The sequence below is a fragment of the Solea solea genome, chromosome 1 (genome assembly GCF_958295425.1).
Source record: "Solea solea chromosome 1, fSolSol10.1, whole genome shotgun sequence".
NCBI classification, from domain to species: domain Eukaryota; kingdom Metazoa; phylum Chordata; class Actinopteri; order Pleuronectiformes; family Soleidae; genus Solea; species Solea solea.
The window spans coordinates 25,688,741-25,705,112 of record NC_081134.1 but is presented as its reverse complement, the minus strand read 5'-3'; the positions used below and the strand labels follow the sequence as shown (position 1 = coordinate 25,705,112).

The following is a 16,372-nucleotide window of genomic DNA, read 5'->3' as shown; positions in this document are numbered from 1 at the left end:
ATCTGCTAACATGTTGTTTTTCATGAGATCAGGTCTCTGTGTGAAGGTCTTTCTACACTGAGGACAGCTGGAGATCGTCGTCCCAACCCAGTAGGTCTTGATATAGTCCAGACAGAAGTTGTGTCCACAGGGAGTTGTCGCTGGATTCTTCAGAAGCTCCGGACAGAAGATCGGACGAGAAGTTTTCCGAGCGCAGCTGAACTCCTTTCTGCGCCATTTCAGGACGAGCAGCAGCCTGAAAAACAAGTTCTTAATCGCGGTTTTAAAAGTTTGTCAAATATCAAAGGAGCAAAAGGAATCAACGTACTTCAAAGTGGTTCTTCACCTGTCTGTGTGTCTGCCTGTATGTCTGCTTCTGGGTCGCTTTGATGTGATGCCGGGACCAATGAGCGACTCTGAGCGCAACAGAACTCCCAACAGAACTGCAAAAAGCCGTCTCCCAGTCCACACGGGGCGCCTCTGAGTCAGAGGTTTGGTACCAGGAAACTGGCTTTAATTTTAAAACAATAACTGATTTCACACATTTCCACCATAGGTTTGTTTTCAGTTGTTCAGATACACAAGGTGTCGAGAAGTCTTTTTAACTTTGATCTACAGATGGACTTTGTTGCTTTGATTCTTCAGTGACGACTCTGACCGATCAGTGACCTTCAGTCTGTCTGAACCTCGTCAGAGTCGATGGTTCCGACGTCTGTCCTCCGTCCTCTGCAGCAAACCAGCGACGACAAATCATTTCTGAGAGATGTTCGTGTAAATTCATTCAAACTTTATTTAAAACATAGAAACATTCACCACCATTGATTATGCAAACTCATACTTCTTTTACTACTTTTCAGTAAATGAGTTTAAATGCTGACGACGAAGTGACTACATAAACAGACTAGAATATATTCAAATAAAAAAAATGAAAATATAAAAAAGAACTAATCAAACCAGCAGAATTATTTTAAGCAGATTTTTTTTGTACGTAATTGTTAAAGTGGATTGTGGGTAATATAAGCGATTTTTCTTTAAAAAGTTATCTGGTAATAATTATATAGAACAATAAAAATAATCAGCAAAGCTAAAACTCGTCTTTACGACCATGCTAAACTCGCGTATCCCAGCTTTAAATATTCACCCGATTTAAAGAAATGTCGCATTTTTAAATCTCGCTACAGGAAAACAGAAACATTTAACTCTGTCGTCGGTCAGTGACGTCTGAGTAGTTTGGTGAAGAATCCAGTAGAGGGCGCCTCATCGCTCTGGCTCTTTTTCTCCTCCAGCCCCAGCTCCCTGTCCAGGTGCTCCAGCTCCGACTGGTCCAGCAGTTCAAAGTCCTCCACCTCGCTGTCCGAGTCCTCATCCAGCTCCAGCAGCCTGTTGGACTCCTGGAGTCTGTGGCACTCCTGCTCACTCCTCATCGCTGCCAAGCCGACCGCCGTCTCTATTCTCTCCTGGATGGCGGCTGTGACCGCCGCGGCGATGAAGTCTCCCGCTATCTGGTTGACCAGCTCGAGGGCTTTGTCTGCGGACGGGTCATCGCGAGGACGAGGAGGACGGGGAAATGTTTGGTTGGACTCTGAGTGTGGCGCGGGAAGGCCGAGGCTGAGGTCGTAGTCGTCGTCACCGTTAGTCGTCGTGCCATTGTCATGTGACGGGAATTCTGGGAGACCACCACTGAAGGCTTCTTCTCTGTCCAGGTCTGTGAGGTGGAGACAGAACAGGATACAAGTCTGTGAAGGTTCTCAGTCATCTTCAGGAATTAGACTTTCACCTCTTGTCCAAGAGTCTACTTCAGTTCTGGAACTGAAGAAGACTCTTGGAAAGTTCATTTTTATGGCTGCACCAGCATCAGCTATGATGTCACCAGGTTAGGGTTAGCTAAAACAAACGCACCCTCTGAGTTCTCTGTCTGAGGCGTGTGTCCCTCTGACAGGTTGAAGGTGCCGTTGTCTGTCCACGTCACATCGGACACCTCGGTGTCTGACACAGACATTTCCTTACACACCGTGGAGTCCAGCTGTTGAGAACAACACATGCAGAAGAGTGTGAGCAGTTTTTTAGCTTTGAGACGCTAACGTTTATCGATTGATTGATTTAGCTGTAACTGGAGTTGGAGACAGTGGACAAACCTTGGGGAACATGGAGGACAAATCTGACTCGATGCCCTCTTTCTCCGTCTGAGCCTGAATCCTCATTCTCTTCTCTGCCGGGAGAAAAACACAGAGACTTCTGTCAGGTTTCTTCTGTCATTTTAAAAGCATCACTTCCTGACAGCCATCGAAAAAGTCTTTTTTATTATTTTCTACATTAATTGATTTCTTTTGTTTGTCCATGTTTGCTCCAGAAAAGGATTCAGTTTTAATGATTTCTTCATTTTATGGAGAAACTCAATGATCTCAGAGTCTCACTATACGCTGATGACACTATGATAAATATACGTCACTACCTATTTCAACAGATGAGCTAATAAATGACGGTATAAAAACAAAAACGATGCTGCGTCTAAAAGAGCAAATCAAATGTACTCGTCGTGGTTACCATGGTTCGCTTTGATCCGCTGAAGGAAGTCAGTGATGCCAAAGTCCAGCTTCTGCAGAACTGGCTCCAGCCACAAACCGACTTCATGAGATGAGACGAGAGGCCACAGGAAAAAGCAGAGCACTGAAGTCAAACAACGGGAAAGAAAAAAGCACCGATTATTTTTCCGAGACTCAATTTCGCTGTTGACTGAAAAAAAAAAAGAGAGTTTGAGTTTCGCGTCAGGTGACTCACCGAGAACGTATGAGATGATAAGCCCTGGAATGTAGCGTCCGATGACGGCGAAGAAGGTGCACAGACTGCAAACCAGCAGGCAGAACTACAACAGAACCAAAGGAAAGAGAAAGAAATGAGAAATAAGTTCCTCCCACCAACAGAAAATATCTTCACATTTTCAACACGTACGATTTGGTTGGTATGGGACCATACAATGTTCCTGTCACCATGGCAAACCACGATGTTATTGCGATAAATGTAAATATTTGCTTTCTAACATGAAGTGGGCGGAGTCTTCTGTCTACACGTTACCTGAATTTGGGGTAATTCTGAGTCTGCGCTTCCCAAAGTTAAGAGGCAACTTTGGGAAACGTCAGATGTCGTACCCCAGTTCTGCGAGCTTTATTCTCATGCCTTTACTTTTTCTTCTTCTGTGGCAGCGTTACATCGCCACACACAGGCGGGCATGTGTACTGCAGCGTTTACAGTTGTGAAGACATTTCTTGAAAACTTTTGATGAAGGAAATAGAAAAAGATCTTATCGGGAAAGTTGTGTTTCTGTTTAAACTAAAACCTACGTGGTTTAACGGGAGCGTGTCTGCAGTCACCTGTGCCGCCTCACCTTGCCGGGGTTTTGCTGTTTGAACGCCGACGTCTCCCGCAGGAAGAGTCTGAGCGAGTCACTGAGCTGAGGTCCAGGACCGGAGCCACTCTCTGCTCCTGAGTCCATGATCTGCCAGCTGCAGGGACACAAACACAAGAGGACATGTCTCTGACCGAGTGTACGACACAACATCACACCACATATGTTGGTCAGTTTATCTCATCATTCTTACCAACCTGTAAACCACTCACTCTCCCACACCAAACCTCATAGAGAAAATCAGTGAATTTAGCTGCAGGGACACAGGAGCTGCTGGTCCTCTGCTGCCTCGTGTGGTTACTTTGTGTCACTGAGGTCAATCAAATGCCGAATTTTGCAAAATAAGACATTAGAAGTTAGTGATGGAGGCAGCAGTGGATCAACAACTCCTGTGTGTGTGATGTTAAAATCAGTGATTTTCTCTATGAGGTTTGGTGTGGGAGAGTGAGTGGTTTACAAACTTCAGTTTCCTGATGGAAAAGTGTGTCTCACAGTGAGATAAAGACGTGAACATGCTGTAATAAGTCAGGGGAGGACACGGAGGCAGGCAGTCAGTTGGTAATGACGTTTATTTAACACCAAGTTCAGCGATAGTTCAATGAAAACCCTGCAAGGTGAAGCTGGGTTCACTGGAGATCTCAGGTTGTCTGAGGAGGACAGAGCGTGTCTGCTGTAGGTGGTCGGGGAAGCAGACTGGTGTGTGATGCTTAGACACACACACACGCAATAGTTTGTAGGCTGAGCTCCGTACCGTGAAATGCAGAGGGAACTTGAGCTCAAGACAACAAGCCCACACAAGGGAGATGACAGGTCCAGTGCAGAGCTGTTCCGCCACTGGAACAAGCAGGCAGAAGTCAAAGACCTCCTCTCATCTTCGGCTGCGGAGAATGTGTCGTCCTCGGAGGAGAAGGGACCCTCGGGACCTATGTCGTCAGCATTGGGTGGGTGGAGTGGAGGAGCCCGTGGTTTGGGGGTATGACCGGTACTGGCCGGCTGATCCTGGTGGTGTTGATGGAACTTTCTGATGAGTGTGTGGTCTAATACGTGCCTCCCAGGGACCCAGGATCTCTCCGCTGGACCGTAGCCCTCCCAGTCCACCAGGTAATGGAACATTGCGGGACCCTGGCCGATATGAGAGGGAAAAGTTGAAACAAGTCAGGAAGAGTGACCACTGTGCCTGACAGGAGTTAAGCCTGAATATACTTGAGGTTCTTATGGTCAGTCCACACCAGGAACGGCAGCTTGGTCCCTTCAAGCCAATGTCGCCACTCCTCCAAGGCCAACTTGACAGCTAAGAGCTCCCTGTTTCCAATGTCGTAATTCCTCTCAGCCGGGGTCAGACGTCTGGAGAAGAAGGCACATGGATGAAGCTTCTGATCGGAAGCCGCCCTCTGGGACAAGACAGCCCCAACCCCTGCATCAAAGGTGTCCACCTCGACCACAAACTGTTGTTCAGAGTCCGGCATAACAAGGATGGGGGCCGAAGTAAACCGTGCTTTCAGGGCCTGGAAGGCATCAGCAGCAGAAGAAGTCCACTGAAAGCGCCCTTTAGAGGAGGTGAGGGCCGTGAGGGGGGCTGCCACTGTGCTGTAGCCTCTGATGAACCTCCTATAAAAGTATGCAAAGCCAAGGAAGTGCTGAAGCTGTTTGCGGGAGTCAGGGGTGGGCCAGCCGGTGACGGTGGAGACCTTGGCAGGATCCATCTCAATGGTCCCCCTTCCCACAATGTACCCCAGAAAGGAGACAGACAAGGCGTGAAACTCACACTTCTTGGCCTTGAGTGAATTCTCGAGGAGACGTTGCAGTACCGCCTGGACGTGGTGAACATGCTCAGCTCGTAGATACTCGTAGTGGCCGGTGGGGGTGTTGAAAGCCGTCTTCCATTCATCGCTTTCACGAATACGGACCAGGTGTTAAGCGTTGTGAAGGTCGAGTTTAGTAAACACAGTGGCCCCCTCCAGAAGCTCGAAGGCTGAAGAGATGAAAGGCAGGGGATAGCGGTTCTTTATGGTGATATCATTCAACTCCCTATAGTCGATGCAGGGGCGGAGTGTCTTGTCCTTCTTTCCCACAAAGAAGAAGCTTGCACCTGGTGGAGATGAGGAGGGGCAAATGATGCCTGCCGCCAGAGAGTTGTTTATATTCGTGTACATAGCTTCTCTCTCAGGGGTGGACAGGGAGTACAGGCGACCTCTGGGCAGGGTGGCGTCGGGCTGGAGGTTGGTGGCGCAGTCATAGGACCTGTGCAGGGGAAGGGAGGTCGCTTTGGCCTTGTGGAAGACTTCCCGAAAGTCCAGGTACTCGGGAGGGACCCCCACGACGTCTGGTGCTGGCTTATGATGTCTGAGCCAGGGGAAGCCCAGAAGAAGATGATGACGAGGAGATTGCAGGATGTGTATGGGCACTGTCTGATGCGTGACTCGCCCCAGGGGGCGTCTATCCAGGGCGTTGGCAGACACCGGATCAGGCAGGAGAACTCGACCGACACCTAGCTGACGTGCTAGATCATCGTCGATGATGTTAATGTCTGAACCTGAGTCTATGAGGATGGCTAGGGTCTGAGAACCCTGGGGCAACAGCAGCCGTGCTTGACACAGGGGACGCAGGTTGGAGGAGGGTTTAGTGTATGACTCACCAGGTCCTCCTCCCTCACTGGTGAGCCCAACCTTTTACTGGACACCTGGAGATGAAGTGACCAGCCTGACCACAGTAAAGGCAGAGTTTTGCCATGCAGCGTCTCTCTCTCTCTCTTCCGGGGTGAGACAGGCATGGCCCACCTGCATTGGCTCAGAGTCTCTCGAAGGTTGGCTGACCGGGGAAGACGACGGCCTGGGCGTGTCTGGAAGGCCTGGGTGTGTCGCCCTTGCCATCTTCTTCTCTCTCTCAGGCCAGGATGCGTCTATCAAGGTGGGATGCCAGCTTGATAATTCCGTCGAGCGAGGTGGGCAGGTCATGTGACACCATCTCATCCTTCACATACTCGGCAAGCCCCAAAAGAAAAGCGTCACACTGGGCCGTCTCGTTCCATTCGCTCAACCGAGCCTGTGTAGCGTAATCCGTCACGGAGCGGGACCACCTTGCAGAGACCCATGAGACCACCAGAGACAGAGAGGCCTCAAGATGCCAACCCGAACACCTTGCAGAGCTCGGTGGCGGAGGCGTGGAAGGAGTAGCATGCTGGCGTGTGTCGCTCCCACTCGGCTGCCCCCCACAGTCGAGCGCAGCCCGTCAGTTGATTGATGGCGAATGCCACTCTGGCCTCCTCTGATGCGAAGGTGTGAGGCTGCAGAGTGAAGAGGATGGAGCAGTTGGTGATAAATGGGGTGCAGCCCTCCACGTCCCCGGCGTAACGCTCAGGGACCCCCACTCAAGGCTCTGGAACGGGACCAGGAAGGACCAGTGCCGGTGGCAGAGGAGGCGGAGGGGCAGGTTGAGCGATGGACTGAGCGAGAGCTGTGGTGAGCTGCTGCACCTGGGAGGTAAGCATAGCAAGTGCCTGTTCCTGACGAGCTGCTGCTTGTCTGACATCTGTCGTGGTGGAAGCGAGAATAGCCTTGTGGTGCTGGAGCTGGGCCTCCACCCACCCTAGGTGGGCCATCGGCTTGGGGTTGTGTGCTGGGTCCATGTCTGGCCAGATTGTACTGTCATGAGTCAGGGAAGGACCCAAATGCAGTACACGGAGGCAGACAGACACACAGTGACACACTTTTGAACCTTCTGTAAATGTTTCCACAACTCCTGAAGCCTCACTGCTGACCTCACATCACATGAGCTGCATGAGTTCCACGAAACACTCCAGGTACTGAACAGTATCACAGTATCACAGTATCACAGTCACGTGTCGCTCCAGCACCGCCCATGGGCAGAAAAACAACCCAACTTTCATCATCACAGCTCCTCACAACAAACACGTCAGCGGACGAGGAGACGAGGAGGCAGGAGAGGAGGCAGAGCGTCTGCCCTGGTGTGAGCAGCTGTTGCACTGATATCACTTTTTACCCAATCAGTGATTCTCTGAAATGACCGAACGAGCCCAGAGATGACGTTAAAAATAGACTGAGACTAACAATGTGAGGAAAACATTCACGTGTGTGAGTGTGTGTGTGTGTGGGGGGGGTATGTTTACCCACCTGTCAGTGAGTGTGTGTGTGTGTGTACCCCTGACAAATTACTCTGAATGTGAATGTGATGAAGCTAAAGTGTGTTTGTGTTGTGTTTTCAGTGACACACACACACACGTCGTTGTTGATCAGATTTGGACAAAGATCGTGTTTAAATGTTTTTGTGAGACGAGGTCATGAGGTCATCAAGTGTATATTTTTAAAAACGACACCATCGGCGGAAGACACATGATGTCTTCAAGAGCAACATCAGACGTTGTTGCATGAGGTATTGACACATCACATCTCAGGTTCATGTGCGCCCCTGCTGGCCCCACTGTGCCATCATACCATGTCTTTAACAACATGTTCACGTCTTTATCTCACTGTGACACACACACACACACACACACTCTCCCACACCAAACGTCAGAGAGAAAACCAGTGATTTTAGCTGTAGGGACACAGGAGCTGCTGGTCCTCTGCTGCCTCGTGTGGTCACTTTGTGTCACTGAGGTTAATTTGAACGTTGCATTTTAAAAGCCGAAGTGACAAAATCAGACATTAGAAGTTAGTGATGGAGGCAGCAGTGTGTGTGTGTGATGTTAAAATCACTGATTTTCTCTCTGGACTGGTGTGGGAGAGTGAGTGTGTCAAAAAGATGTGAACATGTTCTTAAAGACATTTGTTCCTGACCTGCAAGCATGTCTGTCTTAAGCTGGTTACAAGTTTCCAAACGTATAAAATGTCTCATTTCCAGCTTCTGTATGAGGTGAATCTTCACTCAACTCCAGTGTTTTCTTTAAAGAACCCAAACAACCAACAACTATCCACAAAATCAGCTGATCATCATCATCATCAGCTGAAGAAATCAAACAACAAAAAAACTCACACAACTCCAGTCCCACGATCTTCAGGAGACATCTCAGGAGCTTCAGGTGCCTTCAGAGGACTCACTGACACGGATGAAGTCAGCCTCACACTGGCGAATCAATACCTACTTTCACACGGATGAAGTCGGCCTCACACTGGAGTCACACGGATGAAGTTGGCCTCACACTTGAGTCACACGGATGAACTCGGCCTCACACCCACAACTCTTGTGTTTTTGACCCTGGACGGGACAGAAGTGTGAGTGTGGATGAGTCAGACTGAGAGACGCTCCTGTTTGTCCTCAGTGAAGCTGCTCGCAGTATTTCAAGCTGCCGCGGCTAAAAATAACTCAGTCACACATGCATTCCTGGAGGACAGGAGGACACGTCCACACACACACACACGTGTGTCTCACATGGTGACATGATGAACGTGTGAACTTACAAATCTCCAGGTTCTCCAGGTTTCCCCCCACAGAGAGTGGACAATTGTTTGTCTCTATGTGTCCCTGTGATGGACTGGTGACCTGTCCAAGGTGTCCCTGTGATGGACTGGTGACCTGTCCAAAGTGTCCCTGTGATGGACTGCTGACCTGTCCAAGGTGTCCCTGTGATGGACTGCTGACCTGTCCAAAGTGTCCCTGTGATGGACTGGTGACCTGTCCAAGGTGTCCCTGTGATGGACTGGTGACCTGTCCAAAGTTTCCCTGTGATGGACGTGTGACCTGTCCACGGTGTCCCTGTGATGGACTGGTGACCTGTCCAAAGTGTCCCTGTGATGGACTGGTGATCTGTCCACGGTGTCCCTGTGATGGACTGGTGACCTGTCCAAGGTGTCCCTGTGATGGACTGCTGACCTGTCCAAGGTGTCCCTGTGATGGACTGGTGACCTGTCCACGCTGTCCCTGTGATGGACTGATGACCTGTCCAAAGTGTCCCTGTGATGGACTGTGACCTGTCCACGGTGTCCCTGTGATGGACTGGTGACCTGTCCAAAGTGTCCCTTGGCTTTCACCGTTCCCACAGGTCCTTGAAATCCTTGAAAGTTTGGCCCCAAGGGCCCTCAATATAATTTCTATGAAGGGCGATTTTCAAAAGCTTTTTTCCAAATTCAAGGCACTTGATAATCGCCCTTCAGGGTTCCCACAGGTCCTTAAAATCCTTAAAAGTTTTTAAATTTGAACTTTTTTGTCAAGGCCCTTGAAAGTTGTTTTTTAAATTGCCCTAAATAGACATGGGTCATTGAAAGTGCTTGAATTTTGTCCAAGAAACAACTTAAGTTTGTGAATTTGTAAAAAAAAATTCCTTGCGGAGACATTTTAAATTTTTACCTTAATATTAACTTAAGTTTTTGAAAATTGCCCTTAATAGACATGTCTCCCTCCGCTGACGTGCCCTTCATGGTTCCCACAGGTCCTTGAAATCCTTGAAAGTATTTGAATTTAAATGTTTTTGTCAAGACCCTAAAAATGCCCTAAATAGATATTGGGTCATAGAAAGTGATTGAATGTTGTGCAGTAAAGAAGTGAAGTTGATATTTAGGTAAATGTCTTCCTTGTTGGTGACGAAGCCACCTACAGTTCACGCCCTGCGTTTCTTGATGTACGTAGACAAGGCGACGCAGGACAAACATGGAGACATCAACACTCACTGTCTCTCTCTGTCACCTTTGACGTGAGATTCCACGCAGAACAACGAGCGAGTAAAGTCTAAAAGAGAGTGAGGACAATCACAAGCTGCTGCTGCACATCAATAAAAGAGGACGTCATCATACAATCTTATTTTGGTCCTGGAAAAGTCCTTGAATTTGATGTCAACCACGGTGTGGGAACTCAAGGATTAGAAATTAGCTAGAACGTTCCAGGGACAGGGATTATATAGATTTAAAATATTCATTTAATTTCAAGGACTTCAAATTTGTGTGTGTTTGTGTGTGTGTGTGTGTGTGTGATGAAACACTTTGTTGTTTGTTGTTTTTCCACCAGGCGACGTTTTTCTCCAATGGGAGGCGTCGCTGTAAAACACGCCCACTCCTGTATCGGGTGATCTGATTTGCTCGACTGCTTCATGTCACACCTCTTGAGAAGCAGCTGAGTCACACACACACACACACACACACACTGTGCTCAGGTTTCACAACCCTTAAGAAACCCTGTGTTTGTTTGTTGTGGGAACACATGAACACATGAACGCATGAACATATGACTGTCCTATAACCTTTTTTAAAGACGCACTTGATATGAAGTATTTATTGAAAATGAAAACCCTCTTGTCCTTGAAACTAAAACTTTTTGTAGATGTTTGATGTTTTGTAATAATCTACATTCAGCTATTTGTGAATTAATCCACAGTGAAACCATGGCTGCCAGCATGGACACACAAGCAACTTAAAAAAAGGCTCACCAAATAAAAGCTGACTTCATTGAGACTTTTCCAACAGGAAAGTGAAGTTTGTAAACCACACACACACACACACACACACACACTCACTCTCCCACACCAAAGCTCATAGAGAAAATCAGTGATTTTAACATCACACACACAGCAGTTGTTGATCCACTGCTGCCTCCATCACTACATTCAAATGTTTGATTTTGTTAATTCGGCATTAAATATCCTTTGTTCAGATTATGGGGGTGGAGGGGCTCAGTGGTTAAGACCGGTACCCTGTGTGCGAAAGACATCATGCTCGCAATGGTCGCAAGTTCGGCTCCACCCCTGGCTGATTGTACTCAATTCCATTGTAAATCGCTTTGGATAAAAGTGTCTGCTAAATGACATGTAATGTAATGAAACCTCAGTGACACAAAGTGACCACAAGAGGCAGCAGAGGACCAGCAGCTAAAATCACTGCTTTTCTTTCTGGACTTTGGTGTGGGAGAGTCCGACACAATAGAAAACGATATTTAACCGCACACACACACACACACACCTACCTTGAAGTCCTGCTCCTCCATGAGTGAACTCCTGTGGAAAATAAAATAAACGTGTTATTTTGTATATTTTATAGTTTAACAGACTATAGACTATGTTTACATGAAGTATATTAAGACTATAAAGCATACTATTAATTAAATGTAATAAATAACATTATTTTTATTTTCCAAGCCCGGTGACCTCTTCCTCTGTTCCTGTCATATTCACTTCAGCCACTAGAGGTCGTCTAAAACAAATATCATCAGTCATCATCTACCGCTTTATCCTCAACCAGAGGGTCGCGGGGGGGTGCTGTGCCAATCTCAGCTACATCGGGCGATAGGCGGGGTACACCCTGGACAGTTCGCCAGTCCATCGCAGGGCCACACACAGATAGAGACAAACAACCATTCACTCTCACACTCACTCCTATGGTCAATTTGGAGTGTCCAATTTACCTATCCCCACATTGCATGTTTTTGGACTGTGGGAGGAAGCCAGAGTACCCGGAGAGAACCCACGCACACACGGGGAGAACATGCAAACTCCATGCAGAAAGGCCCTTGTTCCAACCGGGGCTCGAACCCGGGTCTTCTCGCTGCAAGGCGAGAGTGCTAACCACTACACCACCGTGTGGCCCTAAAACAAATATACATAATATAATTTAATTTTAATTTATATAAATGTGTTTCACCTGTGTAGATCGACTGTGCAACGTCTCTGATGGTTACCATGGCAACCAGCACAGCGAGGATTATGGCCAGAAGACTGTAAACACTGAGCGAGCTAAAGGTCACAAACCTGCAAATAAAACACAGAAAAAACTGAATGAGTTTACTTTGTATTTACTTTATTATTAGTTTATTTACTTCGCAATCTAATGTGATTATTTGTCATGGTTTGTATATGTTTTTATTTATGCTTTATCTTTTTAATCTTTTCTTTCCTCTTTATATTTTTATCTTTTTATTTATGCTTGATCTTTTCTTTTTTGATTGTTTTATCTTTGTTTTAGATTTAGATAGTTTAAAGTTTTGATTTACAAAAAAAATCATCAAACACACACGTCAACAATTAATCATACAAAATGACAGCTATACATTAATTATATATATATGAATATAATACATTTAAATGCATTTATAATGTGTAATTATTTTTGTTATTATTAGATTTACTGAGTTTGGGTTAAATGAAAACTCTTTTCTTTTCTTTTTAAATAAAAAAAAACCTCTTTAGTTGTTCAGTGTGTGCGTGTGTGTGTGTCCCTCATCACAATCCCTGCGTCACGGTTCTTACCACATCGCGATGTTGGCTGCAGTAAACAGAGCTGAAGTCCTCCACGGTCTCTGCCTCCAGTTCACCAGGCCGCTGAGGCGACTCCCTGCTCCCCGGGGAGGAGCCTCCTTGTCTCCGCGTGTCTGCCCCGGCGGCCCCGGCGGGCTCGCGGTTCCTGCTTCCCGGCTCACTCTCATTGGTAAACGCCCGCGGATCCTCCGCTGCTCCAGCAGAGAAACCAGCGTCAAGTCAACGGCAGCGTTTACGACAGTGTTTCCGGGGATGGGGTTTTCAAAATAAAAGTCACAGCGAGAACCGTGGCATAAATGTGTTGGGTTTTTTTAAATGTCAAAGTCGCTATGTGTGTGTTGACCTTTACTGTGAAAGACAAGATCCTAACTTCCGGTCTGACTTCAGAATTCATCTGCTGCTGCTTTTGTTGAGCTTCAGTCAATGACGTCAGGTGTGTGTGTGTGTGTGTGTTTGTGTGTGTATGTTCCTCATGTTGTGGGGACCTACATCTGTTCACACACTCACATGATGAGGACGTGTCTTCCTTATGGGGACAAAAATCAAGTCCCCGTAATGTAAGGGGTCAGGGTTAGGGTTAGGTTTAGTACTAGGAATAGGTTTAGGGTCAGGGTTAGGGTCATATATATATATGGCTGGACCTCACATTCTGTCATGATGGTTAGGGTAAGGGACCAGGGAGGATATTATGTCAATGAATGTCCTCACTATGAATGCTTTACAAATATGTGTGTGTGTCTGTGTCTGTGTGCGTCTCTGTGTGTGTGTGCGCGTGTGTCTGTGTCTGTCTGTGTGTGTGTGCGTGTGTGTGTGCCTGTGCGTGTGTGCCTGTGTGTATGTGTGCGTGTGTGCGTGTGTATGTGTGTGTGTGTGTCATTCACACTAATTGGACCAAATTTCACTGAGCAACAAAAGATGCAGCTCGAAAATTCCAGCTTTGGTTTGTACAGACTCTGCTTTGTTGTCGTTTCTCGTGTGTTTGTTCTCTTCTGCTGCCGCGTTCACACTTATCTCTCTCTCTCTCTTTCTCTCTCTCTCTCACGTCTCTCTCTCTCTCACCATCTCTCCCCCTCCCTCTCTCTCTCTGTCTCTCTGTCTATTTCTTTCAAACTCATGCACATTCTCTCTTTTTCCTCGTGCGGTCCATGAAAGGGTTTCTGCCTCAAACGAAGCAGCTCAGAGGCGAGTGAACTCGCTCTGAGTTGCTCAAAAGCCTGTCGGACCGTCACAATGAACTCCAGAGCTTTGGTGGACTGGACCGTCATCTTCACGTCCTTCAGTGCTGACCCTGGACCTAGGTTTTTGGTTTGAACCTTCTGCTGATCTGGAGCCCTAGTAAATCCTGGTGATCTGGACGATGATTGAGCAACAAAGTGCAGAAGATGGCGGCGTTGGTGGCTGTGGACACGTGGACGTCCTGAGCACAGAGGACCTGGAGTGTAAGATCTGCTACTGGGCGTACAACCTCGGTAGTCGCAGGCCAAAAGTTCTGGATTGCTGCCACCGCCTGTGTGCCAAATGCCTCGCAAAGATCCTTGATCTGGGCGAGTCACCTCCAAACGCTGCGGTGTGCCCGTTCTGCCGCTACATCACCAGACTCCCAGGAGAGGTGGTGAGCAGTTTGCCGGACGACCGTAACTTGGTGGCGTTGCTGTCCCTCCAAAGCAGGAACCAGAGGAACCTCCACTTCCAGCCAGAGTCCACCAGAGAGCTGCTCCTCAGCCCCAAGCATCTGAGCTCGCTGATGGGTAGCAACACACCCATGATGTCCCCTTCCACTTCCTCTGCCACCACCTACTCCTCCATCAGGAGCTCCCCTAACTTTGTGGTTATCACTATCATGGAGCCACCTCCGGTGCCGGCCTCAAACCAGGACCTGCGTGTCCTCCACCCGCGCTACCACTCGTCCAGCCTTGACTCCATGGCGTCCATCGCGCAGAGGTGGACGGTGTGGACCTGTGCAGCACTTCTGTGCCAGACCTCGGCCCGGGCACTGGTGTGGCTGCTGGGGCTGCTGTACTTCAGCTCTCTGCCCATGGGGGTTTATCTGCTCATCATGCAGAGAACAACGCTCGGGGTTCTGCTGGTGAGCCTGGTTCCTGCCAGCCTCGTCATGGTCATGGTGTATGGATTCTGCCAGTGTATCTTCCATGAGTTCAGGCACTGTATTCCGCCATAGTGGTGGCAGAGGGACGAACAATGGTTTGCTTTGAACATGTTTGACAATAGATGTCCAGAATCCACTAATGGGGCTGTAACAGTGTAACTTTCCACACGGACATTTACTCCAGTAGCACAAAACCAATCCTTACTGGACCTCAGCGTGACACATTTAGTGAGATTTGTGTGAGGAATCTATCTCTATATCTTAAGAACATGTTCACGTCTTTATCTCACTGTTAGACACACTTTTACAACAGGAAACAGAAGTTTGTAAACCACTCACTCTCCCACACCAAAGTCCATAGAGAAAATCAGTGATTTTAACATCACACACAGGAGTTGTTGATCCACTTCTGCCTCCATCACTACGTTCTAATGTCTTATTTTGTCACGTCTGTGTTTAAAATCCTGCATTTAGGATTATTCCAGTGACACAATCTTGCCACAGGGGGCAGCAGTAGACCAGCAGCTCGCATGTCTACTGCAGCTAAAATCACGGATGTTCTCTATGGACCTTGGTGTGGGAGAGTGAGCGGTTTACAAACTTCAGTTTCCAGTCGACGTGGCTGTTTAACTGTGAGATAAAGTGACAAACATTCAAACTATGGCATTAAAGTTCATTATTATTATTATGACTTCCTAACAATGTCCCCTTTAATTGTTGCTCTTTAAAATTGTGTTGTTTCTTTTTAATTCATCTGTAAACACATCAGATGTTTGAGATGTGCTCATGAAATAAAACAGTGATGATCATTCATGTGACGATGTGATGAACACAGGTGATGATGTCAGTGTTGCCCCCCCCCACGGACTTTATTGACAATTTCAAATGAAAAATGACATCAGAAGTACGAAATCTAGTGGAACAGAAAGGTATGCTGCAGTAAATATGAATAACCAAATAAATTAAACATATACAGATTACATATATACATAGATAGCAAAGGAAAAGAAACTGTATCGTAACATACACAAATATTAACATAAATAAATAAACTATTTTTACAGATTTTTGTTATATTTTGACAATTTGTTCAGGAAACCCAAAATTAATTTGTGTGAGTGAAATTGACCTCTCAAAATGATTGGCTGTGTCATATTATCGTGTTATACTGCGTGTCTCAGTGTGTAAAACCCCAATTCTACCCGTGGAGCTCAATAAAGCGTCTCTTAAAGGTCCAGTGTGTATGTGAAGTTGTTTTTATTTGGGAGAAATTAAAGATAAAATGTAATAATTTAGAATTAAAGCTGCAAGCAGCATTGTGCACCCACCACCCTGCCATCAGGTGGCACTACACTTAGTTTTCATGTGCTGATGTTTTCTCGCTGGGTCTCTAATCTCATTTAGAAAGTTTCGAGCAGATCGATCAATATACCTTACTAATATAGTTACAGGGCCATGGCCACGCCCTTTTGAATCTACTTATAGTTCCAAATTCTACATTACATGTCATTTTTTTCTAAAAGTTTTTTTTGTCAAATTCTACTGATAATCTACATATAATTCCAAATTCTACTTGTAATTCCAGTGTGTTGTTGATAATGAGTGGCCGGCTCAGCTCACTTGTCAGAGCAGGAAGTAGAAAACACCAGGTACCAGGTTCTATCACTGATGGAAAAAGAAAAAACCA

The 16,372-nt window shown here is 46.9% G+C and overlaps 2 protein-coding genes across 2 annotated transcripts; one reads left to right on the top strand and one right to left on the bottom strand.

Annotated features, from left to right (window-relative positions):
- Positions 1-751: 751 nt before the first annotated feature.
- Positions 752-12,839, bottom strand: retreg1 (reticulophagy regulator 1). The gene is made up of 9 exons (XM_058637347.1): positions 12,570-12,839; positions 11,965-12,071; positions 11,291-11,321; positions 3,362-3,479; positions 2,758-2,842; positions 2,524-2,646; positions 2,115-2,188; positions 1,879-2,002; positions 752-1,684 (listed from the first exon to the last, which is right to left on the bottom strand). The coding sequence occupies exons 1-9, from the start codon at positions 12,743-12,745 to the stop codon at positions 1,191-1,193; spliced, it is 1,332 nt and encodes a 443-aa protein (XP_058493330.1). The 5' UTR covers positions 12,746-12,839; the 3' UTR covers positions 752-1,190.
- A 257-nt stretch (positions 12,840-13,096) lies between these two features.
- Positions 13,097-15,000, top strand: rnf182 (ring finger protein 182). The gene has a single exon (XM_058637357.1). It carries the CDS (start codon positions 13,936-13,938, stop codon positions 14,755-14,757), a length of 822 nt encoding a protein of 273 aa, XP_058493340.1. The 5' UTR covers positions 13,097-13,935; the 3' UTR covers positions 14,758-15,000.
- Positions 15,001-16,372: the final 1,372 nt, after the last annotated feature.

Bases quoted from the DNA above. Each gene is read 5' to 3' on its own strand.
- retreg1 (XM_058637347.1), bottom strand. From the start codon at position 12,745: ATGAGAGTGAGCCGGGAAGCAGGAACCGCGAGCCCGCCGGGGCCGCCG. The intron at 2,189-2,523 runs GTAACCACGACG...TTCTCCCGGCAG, and splicing joins GCGGATCAAAGCGAACCATG to AGAAGAGAATGAGGATTCAG. The intron at 1,685-1,878 runs GTGCGTTTGTTT...TCCACCTCACAG, and splicing joins TCAGACAGAGAACTCAGAGG to ACCTGGACAGAGAAGAAGCC.
- rnf182 (XM_058637357.1), top strand. From the start codon at position 13,936: ATGATTGAGCAACAAAGTGCAGAAGATGGCGGCGTTGGTGGCTGTGGA.